Source organism: Mastigoproctus giganteus, chromosome 12, assembly GCF_048544385.1.
Source record: "Mastigoproctus giganteus isolate SK-2022 chromosome 12, ASM4854438v1, whole genome shotgun sequence".
Lineage (NCBI taxonomy): Eukaryota > Metazoa > Arthropoda > Arachnida > Uropygi > Thelyphonidae > Mastigoproctus > Mastigoproctus giganteus.
This window is the reverse complement of record NC_143586.1, coordinates 82,563,960-82,577,541: the sequence shown is the minus strand read 5'-3', so window position 1 is coordinate 82,577,541 and position 13,582 is coordinate 82,563,960. Positions and strand designations below refer to the sequence as shown.

The following is a 13,582-nucleotide window of genomic DNA, read 5'->3' as shown; positions in this document are numbered from 1 at the left end:
GATTACTTTTGCTGATGTGCTGTTATCAATTTTAAACCTCAATTACCACCTCTCAGCTCATGTTCAATTTTTCTATGTCTGATCGCAGTAGTATGCTCTCATTCCTGTCATTAATTACACTGCCAATGGTAGTCTCGTCTGCAAACGCAAGATGAGACTACCATTGGCTTGATATTCCTTCATCAATATCATTAGTAAATATTGTCAATGGTAACAAACCTAGGACTGAACCCTGAGAAGTGCCACTAATAACATTAACCCAAGGAACTAAGCAGCCATTTATAATCACCTCTACATCAATATCTATTAGCCCTGTTTAATTTTATCTTTAACAATTCTCTTCCATTATCCTCTTAGGTATCGTAAAATCATTTAACTTACAGTTATAACTTAGTATACTTCAGGTAGATTCATCCCAAAAATCTTCTCCGTGCATGAAGGTAGAAAAATGAACAGGATCATCAGTAGTTATGTCATTGCCATCTAGTGTTGCAATGTGGTTCATCCCTTTCCTTCTAGTTTTAACATGAGCCAAGAATCATTTGTTCCTGTTCTTTGAATTCTTAGCCAAAGACTTCTCATGACTGCCTTATCCTGCCCAACTCCCTGTGTGGCTCAACTGCAGCTTAGTTCATAGTTACTGTAAGTTTCTATGTCCCCTGGTAACACTGAATTTTGGGTCATATCGTGTTATGGGCATGAAAGTAAGTTTACTTTATAGATTTTGAAAGCTAAACATGGAATTCGTGATTAAAATGGCAGAATTAGCTCTTGTTTTCGAAAAAATCAGTACATATAAGTTATTTTTTTATTTATACGGCAGTAAAATGCAGCTACGACCATAGCTGTATCATACATGGGACCTTTTCACCTTTCGCTTGTATTCAGCTTTGGGAGCATCACTTTTCATCATCCAACAATATTCTGTTAACATGGTGGCACTCCATTTGATTTTGTATCTTTGCTCCATCGCTGCAATGTCTTGGTGGAAGCACTCACAATGTTCATCGCTGGTAGCAATACAGTTTGGCGGGAAGAATCCAGGTGTGGATGCAAGAAATGCATCGTCAATGACATGTTGACCTCAGTTTTTTGTAAGAAGTCATGAGATCTTCCATAAGCTGCCTGTAGTTGCCAGCTTTAACGTTTCCTAGAAAACCAGTTGGAACATTTCAAAAGGCTTTCCACGCTGATTTCTCGCTAGCACTAAGGACACATTCGAACTGCTAGTCTTTGAAAAGTTGCCTTATTTGTATACCAAAAATGCCTGCTTTAATCTTCTCTGTATTAAGTCTTGGAAATTTCTCTTGCAAGTAGGTGAATGCAGGATCACTCACTACACAAAAGTTTTCATGAGCCCCAGTTTGACATGGAGTGGTGGAAGCAAAACTTTATTTTGAACCTCTGAATCTACCAGAGGTTCAAATTTATGTCCCATGATGTGCACTATACGTAGAAGAATGTAGCATTTGAACCTATGGATCTACTAGAGGTTCAAATGCTACATTCTTCATTCCAGGTGTCAATGAATTTCACTGAGGCCAGTTCCTCTTCTCGTAGTACATATCCTTGGCACAACTATCTCACTCGCAGTGAAAGCAACAATACTTAGTGTAACCCTTTTGTTGTCCTAATAAAATGATGATTACCTTTAAATCGCCACATATCTGCCACTCATACTTCTGATAGTGTATACCTAAGAGGATGTTCTCCATGTTTGCACATATGGTTCTTTTTTTGTAGGCAGCATATTTCCATTGTGTAACAACACAGCCTTGTTTGTTTGTTGTTTGGTTTTTAGGAGCATTAGCAACTAAGGCCATATTGCTCCGGGATATGCGGTGGTCATTCCCGGACCTTTCCGCATCCTTCATATTTGGTGGCGACGGGCTCGAACCCCGGTCTAATCAAGAAGCGTGTGCTATGCACTGCTGCTCTTTCCCACCTGGCTACGGAGGCGCCACACACACAGCCTTAGAAACATCTATAAATAGAAGACATTCTTTGGGAATGTGCCTCTGTTCATTGCTGCCATTAGACCATCAACATTCTTACAAATAGTGAGTTCACTTTCTGTTTGATAGCATTTATCAGTGTCTTTATTTCAAGTATGAAATGTTATCACTTTCACAGAATGATCTAGAAGATTCCACTGTTTTAGCATTGAGGCCAAAAGCTCTGCCTTATTCTTTGACAGTTCGAGATCCCTGATGAGGTCATTAAGCTGTACTACTGTACTTCTTCGTGTATATCAAGTTGATATTCATCACGTCTTCATCTTCATCAGAGTGTGCAGGAAAACGGTCAGATGGTTCAGGAATAGGTAGTAACTAACCGTGAGGCATGGGATAAATTGCAGATAATATATTTATGTATGTGCATTGTCCAGTGTTTTTTTTTTTTTTTTTTTTTTTCATTGTCATCCCTTTCCTAATAGGAGGCAACGTTGGGGTACTGTCAATGATATACAGGAATTTTGCTAGCAGGGAAAAGGAGGTGGCTGTGTCTTTGTACAAGACAATGGCCAGGCCACGCCTTGAGTACTGCATACAGATCTGGAGGCCTCATTTTAGGAAGGATGTAGAGTTGCTTGAGTGTGTAGAGAGAATGGCAACAAGATTGGTGAGGGGAACAAAGGAGTTCTCTTCCCAAGAAAGGCTTAAGTTCTGTAAATTGCAGCAGCTGGAGACTAGGCACCTACGAGGTGATCTGATTGAGGTGTATAAAACCTTGCTCTCTACATACGTACAGAAGTCATCCAGACTATTCACACAATTAAGGGACATATTTTACACGACACAAATACTGTACAAAAAGTAGGGATCTAGCAGAGAACAAATCAACGCTCAGTACCTAGCTGTATCGGAAGTACCTAGCTGTACCTAGCTGAGTCGAAAATGCATTTATCACGTGATAAGAGCGAGGCGATAGTTGCTAATCACGTGATAAGAGCGTTGTGGTACTGAAACTGCGGTGTTGCAATGTGTTTTGCCGAGAGCCGTAGTTGATAATGTAGAGTAATTTGCTAATATGAGACGAGAACTATAATTCGAAAACAAGAGCCAATCGCTAAATTTTAATGTGATTTTTGTGTTCAGCAGCATAAAATTAGTCAAGTTCAGGTATTTTCGTTTTCATATACTTTTACTTGTTGACTAGTGTGATTTAAAGTAATCCCATGCATTTTTCTTCTCTGCTACTAACCTCAGCAGTTTTTCTGACGTCCAATTCAGTCTAAATGTCAAAAGGAATATCACTTAGCATGTATAAAAAACACTTACTAGCCTCTATGATTACTTTCTGATTACTTCCCCTTTAGAATTTGCAGTTGGTCCCACTGAAAATAATTAAAAACTGTAAATACCACTGTAGTCTCCTTTTTTGAAAGGCCTATTGTGAATTCTTTACCATGACAATAGTTATACTATTAATTAAATCCCACATCGATACGTTATGTGTGTGAAAGAAACTGCTACCATCATTCACTGAAATGATATAAAAACAATACAGATGCTACTTAGTATTACTCTCAATTATTCTCTAGGAGTATAAATATTAGAAGTTTTAATTAGGTCTAAACACTATAAATTTATAATAATAAAGGGGTGATTTGATAACATAACTGTATTACATGGGTCCTTAAAGTGACAATAATAATTTTCCCTCTTGCTCAGACTACACACGAGGGAGGGAGCATAAATTCAAACTGAGGAAGTTTGACTGCAGGACAAATGTATGGAGGTTTCCCTTCCATTTGTTGTTGTGGAAGTGGGCAGCTTGAATAATTTTAAGGAAGAACTAGAAAATCATTGGAGGGGATGGACTAGGGATATTTTAGGGATGTATGTAAATATGGGATTTTTTTTTTTTTTTTTTTGCTAATGCTTTATACTTGCATCATATGCCACTACTAATACTAACAGCCCAGTACATACTGCAGATGCATAACCCGGGGACAGTGTAGTAGCAAAGCAATAAAGATTTTACAGCAGGAATGCTTTGGCTCAAGAGGAGCTATCCATGACAGGTCTTTTCTGAATAAGTTTTAGTGATGCTATTGAATAAAAAGAAAAAATGATTAATTTTAGATCAACTCGCAAGTAATGTGTGTTGTTTCTATTATTGAGTACAAACCAAGCCAATGAAGAAAAAGGGTGTTTCGAGAAAGAAAGATAGAATGCACATTACGGTACTATTATCACATTATTTCAATGCCTGTTTTAAAATAAATTCACCTAAGCTAAAGATCTAACAAAAGAGGGGGGAAAAAAAATTGAGCATGAAGAAAAATAGTGGATGGAATTGGTAGTAGTCCATAAGGGCTGATTTTCACAAATATGCATGATGATGTAATTTCCACAAATAGAAATGTTACAATGAAATCAAAAAAATTTGCTGCAGCCTTTCAACTTAGAAAAGCTGCTGCTGCTGCTAATAACATATAGAAGCTATATTACATTTATTAATACATTTTATAAAGATCAATGTTCATTACATTTACTGAAAGGCACATTGTTAAAAACAGAGCAGTGTTTACATACCAATCCCACATGCAAACGGATCATGCGAGAGTCTAAATCCTTGGTTGTTGGTGAGTTATCCAACACATATTCTACCATCTTCACCCCTAATCCTCCAGTGTCTGATGATCTGGGAGAAAGCATGGTGTTTGCATCACTTCCTGGATAGGAGCCACTACGCCTCTGCACCATTATTGGCTGGGAGACTGCATGCTCTATTTATAAAAATGTTTTGATTAGCCTTACATTAAGAGTTTATGTCATAAATTATTAATTATAAATATGCACTATATTACAAAAATACACATTATATGAGCAAAAGCACTTAGACACCCCTGCACTGTGCCAAAAGTCCCCTGTGCATACATATAAATCTCATAGGTCTCTATATATGGAATCAGTATGTCAGAAGTTATACAGCATAGGTTGTGGATTGATGTTGGATGCTACATTAGTAACCTGTCTGTGCATATGACTCTGATTCATCTGAGACTAACAAAATCAACCAGGGCAGATAATTATTAAAATCATGGAATGTCATTGGCAATACCTTGACTAAAAGGTTCAATACAAATTCACAGAATATGTTTGACAAGTTATAAAGCAGGACCCCATGCCAAACGTCATGGAGCTGGTCCCGGAGGTCACTGGAACATCTATCCATATATCATCTGTATGGAGCATCACAATATAGGGTCCGCACATTAGCCCAATATCATAGTCACCAATGCAAAATGATGTTTGGAGTGTTGCTCATGATGTCCAGAAAATGATGAATCTCACTGGGTAATATTTCATTCCAACAGAAGGATGTGAATGAAGAGATTGCCTGGGTAACTCTGGCTGTGAGAATATATCATCTCAACCATGAAGTCTAGTAGGAGGTTAGTTATTTAGTTATTTGGTTTTTAGGAGCATTAGCAACTAAGGCCATATTGCGCCGGGATATGTGGTGGTCATTCTCTGACCTTTCCGCATCCTCCGTTATTTAGTGGTGACGGGCTCAAACCCCGGTCTAATCAAGAAGCGTGTGCTACACACTGCTGCTCCTTCCCACCTGGCTACAGAGGCGCCCTAATAGGAGGTGGTCTCTTGATATGGGTGTTTCAGCTGGCTCAAACTTGGTCCGCTAGTAGTAGTGGTGGTGGTGGTGCTCAAAACTAGAAACTCCATAACCCACTTGGACATTCTAGACAATTGTGATACCCACAGTGTGGCAGTACACTAAGAAAACAGGTCCTGTCAGTATCAGCATGACAATGATTCATGACATACAGCAAGAATCCAATAAGACTGTTCTGTAAAAACTGACACCAAAAGTTGAATTAACCAGCCCAGATTCTGAACCCCATTGAACAGCTGGAATGAACACTACATTAAGCAATAATCAAACTGACCTCCTCCTAAAATAGCTCTGGCAGCTAGTTTGTAAGAATGAAGGAGAATTCTAGCCAAAGTTGGTAGAAAGTATGTCCAGGAGAATTTGGACTGTCTCATAAAGGCAAAATGTGGCCCCACTATATATTAGAATTTTGAATTAACCCCCCCTCTGCTATTTTTTGCAACTCCTTATATGTGATTTCCAATTTTTTTCTCTTTCACTTTTTAGTACTTTGTGAAATAACTGACTTCTAATGGAACAATGTGTATGATGATTTTTTTTTATAAAAATTGTATCTCTTGAAATTTTAGTGAATAAATCTTCCTATTAAAATATTTATTTTCAATAAATTATAGCAAAATTGCAAAAAAAAAAGGCATACTAATGATATCAAGTCAAAATACAAATTTTTCCAGAAACGTTTAATAAAACTCTAATCAAGACTGCCATTTACCCATTTTTAGTATTTGATCGTGTTTATCTGGAACATTCAAAAATTATACACCAGTTCTCATTGAAGAACTCTTTATTATATACAGAAGGCATATTGCTGTATACAACTACCCTCACAGCTACAAGCCAAGGGTTAATTGGCTCAAACATTCAGAAGCCATGATTGATTAATTAGAAATATGTTTAAACTTTAATGGGTAATTATCATCTTAACATACTGGATTTTATTAATTTCTTTTATTTTTACACACGCACACACACACACACACACACACGTTCCTGGATATTGAATTTATGTTTGATGAGGGGAGAGGTTGTTTCGATGAGGGTTTTCCTTTTAGTAGAGTGGATTTTGTAAAACACAGGATGTAACTTCCCTGCTCCTGATACGATTAGTGGTCTATAAAAACTAATCAATCTTTTGGTTAGCCTAACTGCCACTGTTTCACTTTGAATCTCGATGTTACTTACAAAAATATTTCTGTTTGGTTGAATTTTGTAAAATTTCCTGTCTATAGGAAATGGGCAATAATTCTGATTCTTCAGTTCAGCTTTCTGGTTTTCGGAGGCTACATTTATAATACTTTTGTAGTCTGGAATCGAGCGAGGTTCTAGTACACCAGGATAGGCATGAATCTTTTGGAACAGATGCAGAGAAGAGCGATGAAATTAGTAAAGGAAATTTATATACATTGAAAGTATATACTTCCAAAGTAATTGCATACTTATTGACATGGGACGGAATAACCAACACCGATTTCTCGTTTAAAATCAGCACCTATTTGTATTTCCTCCTAACTGTCTTAAATAAGAGAACATTTTTCCTGGTACTGGATTATCATATCCATGGAACAACATAATCTATGGATTGCTTTTTTTAATTTTGCTTATGGGGGAAAGAGGGGGGAAGGCATATTTGTTTTGATCAGTTGTTTCTTTTTCAACAAAGGGAGAATCCCTGCCTGGAATCAGTTACTAGGCAGAACTAGTCTTGTCTCAAATTTTAATCTAAGCAGGAATATTCAAAACTATTAGTAAACTTAGCTAGTACAATGGATTTTTTTTTATGTGATAACAAACTATAACTGGAGAGAAATCCATTTATTAGATAGTTTATGATGAATTCTTACTATTTTGTTTCTGATAGAAGTCATTTTTGATTAATTCACTGAGAATTTTTTAAATAATATCAGCTTTTCCAATCAGTGCTACCTCATTAATGAAGCTTCCATTTATTTTTAACTAGGGGGAAGCTATTTGGGAATTATTTTATTTTTGAATTCTATCTCACAGAACTGAAAATATTTTCTGACTGCTCCACCTGTTTTTAATTTTAATATACAATGTGTATGTGGTTAGTGAATTTTAATTTGAAAGTTAAAAGCTAGCAGCTATGTACTACCAAATATTTTCTCTCACTGAAGTTGTCAGATTGAATGTCAGTTATGAAATTCTCTGGGTTTCATTGGGTTTTGTTAATGATAATACAGGTAACCCCTGGTTAACGCTGATAATTCGTTCCGGAAAAACAGAGCGCTAAGTGAATCTGAGCTAAGCGAGCGCCACATTCCCATAAGGTAACATATGTATTTGTGAGTTGCGGTCGGTGCCATAGGATATTTCCTAATCAATAATAAACGGTAGAGAAAAGGTGCACAAATGTCGGTCAAAATATTTGTTCACATAAAATATTCTGCATTACATACGTATATAATTATGTGGTAACTACTTACGTATCAAAATTAAACTTAAAATTCCAATTAAAATCATGAATTTAATTGATCTAAATTGATTTAATTTAATTGATGAATTTAATCAAGAAAAATGTGTCGATTTGGGTTCAACTTTGGCCCTCTTCCAAATAAACTAAAACGGGTATTAATTTTAAATCCCCCGCAGCATTACCACCCAACAATAAAGTCAACCAATCTTTCGCCACTTTGAATCCTGGCATGTTTTTTACTTCTTTCAATAAGAAACTTCTTTTAGGCATTCGTTTCCACAAAAGTCCTACTTCATCTATGTTAAAAACTTGTTGAGAAGTATAACACGTGATATCACTCTTCAATAATTTTAACAAGTTCTTTTTTGAAAGTTTCAGCTCCTTAATCTGCACTTGCGGTTTCTCCCTGGATTTTAAATCTATTCAACCAGCCCTTACTAGTTTTAAATGGTTCCACATTTTTTTTTTTTTTTAGGTGAGTTTTCTTCAGAAATCTCTCTCTCTCTCTCTCTTTTTATTTATAATATTTAACTTAACTGAATTCTGCATTGGATATTATCTTCAATAAAATCCTAATAGCCAGCCTAGCCCTAGTTGCTTGCAATGGAACAGCTATCTTTCCCGCTGCTAAAATTAATTCTTTATTTTTTTTATAATTGTTCTTACAGTTAAACTTGCAAGTCCTAATTTATGGCACACATCCGCTTGTCTTTGACCGGAATCGATTCGCTTCAAAACGTCTAATTTAATTTTCTAATTCAGTCTTTTTCTTACATTTGTAGTCTTGGTACTGCGTCCAAACGTTGTTGCTTTTTCATTCTTATCCACCATTATTAACTCTTTGAAAATTTAACTGCGTTGGTTGCATTAATTATGATGCAATGTTCGAGTAAATTGTCCGTTACGCACGATGTCTAATACTGTACTGAATGATGACTAGACTTCGGATAAATGCATATAACGCAAATATTACAAGCAATATATACTTGATCATTTTTTAAAATGTTGATCTCGGAACTACGTAACAAGTCATTGTACTTGTAACAAGTCACTGTACTGCAAATAAAGTAGCGTGCGAGAAAATATCACAGAGCGTGGGAAAATTTCTCAAGTCGGCGTGGGAAATGTTTTAATGCTGTTTTGATATTCATTTTCAAACTATGGACTCCATCAAATGAAATGATTTCGTTAAATGAAATAGTCAGATATGGGTTATAATATAAGAACAGCATTACAGCGAATCAGCGTAAAGCGAACCACATTATAAAGGGGGCCTGCTGTACAGGAATTCCACCAACAGAGAGTTAAGATGATTATTCCTTTCTACAAGGCAATGGTTACACCCTATCTTGAGTACTGCATATGGGCATGGAGACTGCATTTTAGGATAGGCATGAATATTTTGGAACAGATGCAGAGAAGAGCGATGAAATTAATAAAGGAAACAAGAGGATTCTCTTATCAAGAAGGGCTCCAGTTCTGAAGATCAAAGTCTGGTAAGTAGGCACCCATGAGCAGATATGACTAAGGTGTTTAAAAACACTGAATGGATTAAATAATCTTAATGCTAATGTCATTATTCCTCTTGCGCAGAATACACACAAGTGGGCATAAATTCAAATGTGTAAGGATGGTTGCTGAATAGATAAGTGGAAGTTTGCCCTCATCCAGCAGGTAGTTTAACTTATTGTAGAAAAAAGGAACCATTTAGTGTTTTGGAAGCTAGCAGTCTGAATAAATTCAAGTAAGAACTATACAACAGAGGGAGTTGACAGTTGATGTGGGAAGTTTTTTTTTGGCTGATGTGATATAAGCATTCTTTCTAATATCATATGCCACTACTAATGTTAAGAAAATACACAAGTTAATTTTCCTAACTCTTTGGGTGCCAGGTTCTTATTGCATAATGCCGTCAAATTGAATATAAAAAGACTATGTTGTCCAAGGGCTAAGGAGAAGTTAAATATTCAGAATACACATTTAGGTAACAAAAACCATATAAGCCATAAGTATACTTTGTGTGTAAATAGCATACTCTATGGTCAGTCTGCAGGATGTAAAACCCACATTTCTATAAACACTACACACCATTCTGATCTACTGGGAATTTACTTAGAAATTTGGAAATGATGTTAAAGGTTTCCCCTGTGAGGAGGAAGGAAGATTAGGTGTTTCTAGTATTTTTCACTATCAGTGTAGTTATGGCGTTTTAGGCACTGTTCGTCCCCAACTCTCCCTTTCTCCTCTCCCCTTATTTATTTTCCTAGTGGTGAAGTAGGACTAGTCTCTAAAGCCCTTGGCAATCAGGGGGTAGGGACCTGAATGCTGTGGCTTTGACCTGCGTTGTGAATTTTTCATCGAAGATTTTGAAGAATAACCTTCGATACTGCTAAAAATCTTCCAAGGATATCTGGTTCCTTTCCAGGGTTATTCCCTAGAGGACGAAAATTCAGCAGAGAGGAAGCCAATTCCAAACAAAAACACATTTATTAATAACATTAATAAACAGCAGTACACTGAATTTTCACCCGATACATTGATGATATATAAAAGAAGTTACAAGTAAATCATACGTAAATAGCTTGAATAAATGCATTAACATTCTTGTTGTTTGTAACTATTTGGTCGATAGTAGAAAATCCCTATTCTGCTCTTTATCGGAGCTTTAGAGAACATTATTCATTCTAACCTTTTGAAGGTGCATTACAAATAAATATTACCATTCTCTTATTTTAACTTCGCGGTTGAGGCTAGAAAATCTCTATTCTACTCTTCATTGGAGCATTAGAAGACATTAATCATTCTAACCTTTTGAAGGCTGTTGCTATTTGGTTTTTAGGAGCATTAGCAACTAAGGCCATATTGCTAAGGCCATCATTGTAGCCACTGATAGTCTTCACAAAATTGTCATAGATCAAATTATCGTGTACAGCAAAATATTATTCACCAATTTGCCTTGTATACTGAACTGTTGCATACACTGAATTGTCACATATAATGAATTATCATGGATTGAACTGTCATACAACAAATTGCTGTGCAAGAAATTGGTGTGATCCCACCACTTAAGTTCCACACCTCTCAACTTTAAGACTTCCAAGTTTCTGATATTAATAAAGAATGATTTATCCTTTAAGGAGTATGGCAATATAAATTGATGTGCACACTGTATGTTTAAATCAATAAAATTATTATTAATTCATTAGGTTTTATTTACTAGAAAAATAAGTCAAGCATGTAAATTTATAACTTTGATGATATGAATTACGATTGTTATATGCCAAGTATAGTACTCCTCATCCCTCATTTGCTGAACCATTGAACTTTTACAGAAGTAAATCAATGACAGATATGGAGGGCTCACGGTACAAGAACCTCAAATGGTGTTCATCGGGTTTTTTTTTCCGTGTTAAATCAATGTACTTTTTTTTTTGTTTTAAACTATTCAAACCTCTCACAGGTTACCTGATTCTTCTTGCCAGTAGAATCTTGTCAATTGCTAGATTTTTCCCTTTTGCTTCCTTAAGTTGATCAACTCTCAGAATACTGATGTTTTTTCCTCAAAACTACCAATCCAAAAAAATAGAAATTATAGATTCTGTTCTCTCTGGCAACTAAGTTAATGGTACCATGAAATGTTATCCATAATAATTTCTTTCTCCCTCCTCTTGATTCCCCCCCCCTGTAATTGCTGTTATTGTCTATAATTAGAGCCATCCCTCAACTTATCATTTGGTTCACTATAATGAAAGTTTTATTTGATATTACCTTCAAATATAACAAAGGAAATCTCACTATAAGCATGGAAAAGATGTTTGAATTTCACAGGCATGGCACTAAACATGAACACTGCTCCCGACCATCCCCGCAACACACTCTTTCACAATGTTTTCTTTGTTCTCATGTAAGAAGAAAGGGCTATTACTATTAATGTATTACTATTTTCATAACCAGCAAAACAACCATTCTCAACACCACTGGCCAAATCCTACAAAGCAGTGTAAGCTAGTTTTGGTAGAAATAAAGCTGGAAGTTGTCAAGAAGAAAGAAGGCATCTGTAATTGCCCATGCATTTCAAATGGTTGAACCTGTGATTGCTACTACTGTAAAGAATAAAGAAACTATTACGGATAGCCAAAGTGTTGGTGCTTGTCTGCTTACTACAAGAAACAACGCCTATACATACCCTCAAAAAATTTGTCTAGTTTTTCCTTGGATTAATTAATTCAAACCGCACACTAACACAAGAGTCAACCACCCGCTGGCTTAAAGACAAACTTCTGCATATCTATCCTGCAACCATCCATCCTCAACTTGAATTTATGCTCTCTCATGTGTGTAGTCTCAGCAAGAGTAAGAATGGCATAAATACCTCTTGCTTTGGCTTGAATGGCCATTGGACTCAGCAGCACTTGCTTCTGAATCTGATTTTCCATCCATATTATTAATAGCTTTTCCGTCTTCAATATAGCACCTGAAACTGTTTTGTGATCACTGTTGATCTTAAATGCATTGATCCTTTAGCATGTTCTATTATACATGCACTGTCCCTTAAAATAGTATTCACTGTTGAAGCAGGAAGACCTAATTCCGTGCAACAGATGACAAACTTTGTCCTGCTTCGTACTTCTTAATTAATCATCTTCATTTCTAAATCAATTTTGCTTTGTTTTCTAGCACTGCCAGCACTTGCATTTTCTGTTGGTCCCTTTCCTTTCACCACTGTAATGAGTAAATAGGAATGAAGAGAAGATACTTCAAAAATTTTCGTTTTTTATATAATTGAAGATTTCAGTGAAGGGGAACTCATTTCATTATAATACCATAACATAAAAACCCACAGAATTCCAGTTATTGGTATTACCGCAAATTCAATAAGATCAAGTTTACTACCCATTTATAACAGATTGCACTAACAGAAAAGCCCAATAAACCAGAAAGTGCAAATTGTTTTTGCTTTATGATAGTGACCCCCAGAAATGCATTTTAGAAAAATATCACAAAGGCATTCAAAATTGATTCTTATAATGGAACATATGATAAATGAAAGTGTAGTGCAATTTGTATTATAATAATGAACTTTTAAAGAGATAAATGGCTTAGTTATGTAGCAAAAATTTCAACTTCCGAGGTCTTGAACGCATTATCAAAAAAAAATGTGTTACTGGGTTCACATTACAATATTTTCACAATACCTCCATTTGTTCTTACAGGATACAAAATATGTTTCCACGATATTTTTAGTTTGCACTGGTGGGCAAAAACTTAAGCAGAGTCGAATTTCTGTAAGTCGAGTATTAGGTAAGCCAGGGTATACTGTATGAAGAATAGTATTAGCATTATATAATACTTGTTGGATTTTTGTCTTTAATTAATAAATGTAAAAGGAAATTAAACTGCAAATGTAAACCTTGGAAAAAAGATAAATAAATTACATTTTTCAACATTATCTCTTTTGGTCCCTTCACAAAAAAAAAATAAAATAAATAAAATAAAAATAAAAAC

At 35.6% G+C, this 13,582-nt stretch overlaps 1 protein-coding gene across 1 annotated transcript in view; it reads right to left on the bottom strand.

Moving 5' to 3' along the window:
• The window catches only part of pum (pumilio), a 415,697-nt gene that overhangs the window by 199,391 nt on the left and 202,724 nt on the right, over window positions 1–13,582 (bottom strand). The window contains exon 5 of the mRNA XM_090386283.1: window positions 4,542–4,735. Coding sequence (XP_090242409.1) covers window positions 4,542–4,735 — 194 coding nt within the window. The remainder of the gene's footprint in view (window positions 1–4,541; window positions 4,736–13,582) is intronic.